This window comes from Galeopterus variegatus, unplaced genomic scaffold (assembly GCF_000696425.1).
Source record: "Galeopterus variegatus unplaced genomic scaffold, G_variegatus-3.0.2 Scaffold1283, whole genome shotgun sequence".
Taxonomy (NCBI): Eukaryota; Metazoa; Chordata; class Mammalia; order Dermoptera; family Cynocephalidae; genus Galeopterus; species Galeopterus variegatus.
Window position 1 is genome coordinate 205,765 of NW_007727394.1, and position 2,101 is coordinate 207,865.

Below are 2,101 nucleotides of genomic sequence, written 5' to 3' on the forward strand. Positions count from 1 at the left end.
GAAGTTATAAATCAAGCTAATGAACTGTTAAATTAAATATGTTCTATTCTCCTGCCTTGACAAATATACCCTTACAATGACCAGGAAGGCCAAGTTCAAGTTCACAAAGCTCAGACCTCTTGGCATTCTGTGCTGCACTCACAGCCACTCACCCCCATCCCCTGCCCGGTCCCCTTCTCTTCCTCTCCTTTGGCCCACAGCACACATTCTCCAGCCACATCCCCCACACAGTTATCCCTTGGCCATCTCTGAGCTCGGGGGTGCACAGTCTACCCTCAGGAGGGTGAATCTCGGGAACAGACCCATGCAGACACTGGAAGTATGTTTGGGGCTGCCTGGCAGGGAGTTGCAGGATCCCAGGGCTCCAGAACGAGGCCTAGAGAGAGGGGTGGTGCAGGCTCAAGTCTTTCCTTTGCCCCACAGCCACCCTACCCCATGGGTGGAAGAAAGTCAGAGCAGAACCTTCTAAAGCACAGACCAAGGTCCAGACCCACTTGCCTGGTTTTGGAGAGCAGCCCAGTCCTGGGGCGTGTACATAGACACTGAGCCAAAGGAGGCTGGAGCCTGGGTCCCTGCCAAATAACACCTGTTTTGAGGGTAGAAACCTCACTGATTTCATTTTCATGTCCCTGGTTCCTCACACTGTGCCAGGCACAGAGCAGCACTCCACAAACATTTATAGAGCTGAGTGGCCCCTTCCCACATCTGTCCCACCGGGCTGCTCTGCTGGAGCTGGACTCAGCCTGGGGCTCGGCCACAGCCTCAACCCCTTCTCCTTCGTCCCCTCCAGTCCCGGGACCACCCATGGGCATCCTGTTCCCGGAGGTGAGGACCACATCAGTGCGGTTGATCTGGCAGCCCCCTGCTGCCCCCAATGGCATCATTCTTGGTAAGCCTTCATCCTTTCCCGTGCCCTGGCTGCAGGAAGAGGAAGGAAGTATAAGACGTCAAAGAGACAAATTCATTGTCAGCAAGTGGGAGAGAAGGCCCAGGAAGCGTCTACATCTCCTCAGCAACAGGATCTGACTCTATTTCTCCTGCTAGAAGGATCAGTCTGTAAGATTATCAGCTGGAGGGCAAGGTCAGGGTTCAGGTCCCTTAAAAACCATTGGCTAGCTCTGTGACTTCAGATGCCTCCTGTCCCCAGTGCACTGGTCATCTGATAAACCTCAGCTGCTGTTCCTGTGTGTGGCCAGGCAAGGGCATGCTGGCTGGCTTAGCACAGCTCACTGCTGGCGGACAGGGCCTGGGGCATAGGGGAGGGAGGCTGCAGATCAGAAGCTGCATCTCACATTCCAGGTCCCCCCAACATGTATACCCAGGGTTGAAGTCAGCAGCTACATAAACTTGAGCACGTCTGCTTTCCCTGTGGCCTCAGCCCCTCACCTTTGAAATAAATGGTGGTTCCCAGTCCCGACCTCATGCAATGCCTGCCCTAGATAACGCCACACCTCCAAAAACAAGAGTCTGGGGTGGAGGGGTGAGCACTTTCGACTGGAATGACCCAGGCTGGTGTTGAAGCTCAGTTGCTTCCTCGCAGGTGGTCTGGCCTCTCCGAGCCTCAGTTTCCTCACTTGGGGCTGTTATGGGGCTCACAGACACTGTGCAAAGAGTGCCTATCCATGCCCCCCACCATCCACACTCCCCAAGTGCCAGCTAAAGACTGGAGATTAACCAAGATGGCTCCAAGCAGACAAACCACAGCCCAGGTGGCCTAAGTGCACACGCTGCTGTGACCGAGGAAAGGATGACCCTTCCTTGGGGCTCTGGGGACAGCTTGCCCTGCTTCCCAGTGTGCTCCATGTCCTTCCTTCCCCACAGCTTACCAGATCACACACCGGCTCAACACCACCGCAGCTAACACTGCCACCGTGGAGGTGCTGGCACCCAGCGCCCGCCAGTACACAGCCACCAGCCTCAAGCCAGAGTCTGTCTACCTGTTCCGCATCACAGCCCAGACCCGCAAGGGCTGGGGAGAGGCTGCCGAGGCCTTGGTGGTGACCACCGAGAAGAGAGGTGATTGCCCACAAGGGGCTGGGGAGGCCTGAGAGGTGGCCAAGGGGCACCCCCAGCCGATCCGGGTGCTCGGAGCCTCTCCACT

At 56.6% G+C, this 2,101-nt stretch overlaps 1 protein-coding gene across 1 annotated transcript in view; it reads left to right on the top strand.

The window, feature by feature from the left end:
- SDK2 (sidekick cell adhesion molecule 2) overlaps positions 1–2,101 on the top strand; it is a 119,122-nt gene that overhangs the window by 75,079 nt on the left and 41,942 nt on the right. The window contains 2 exon segments of the mRNA XM_008576085.1: positions 791–889; positions 1,822–2,016. Of these exon segments, the coding sequence (XP_008574307.1) occupies positions 791–889; positions 1,822–2,016 (294 nt within the window).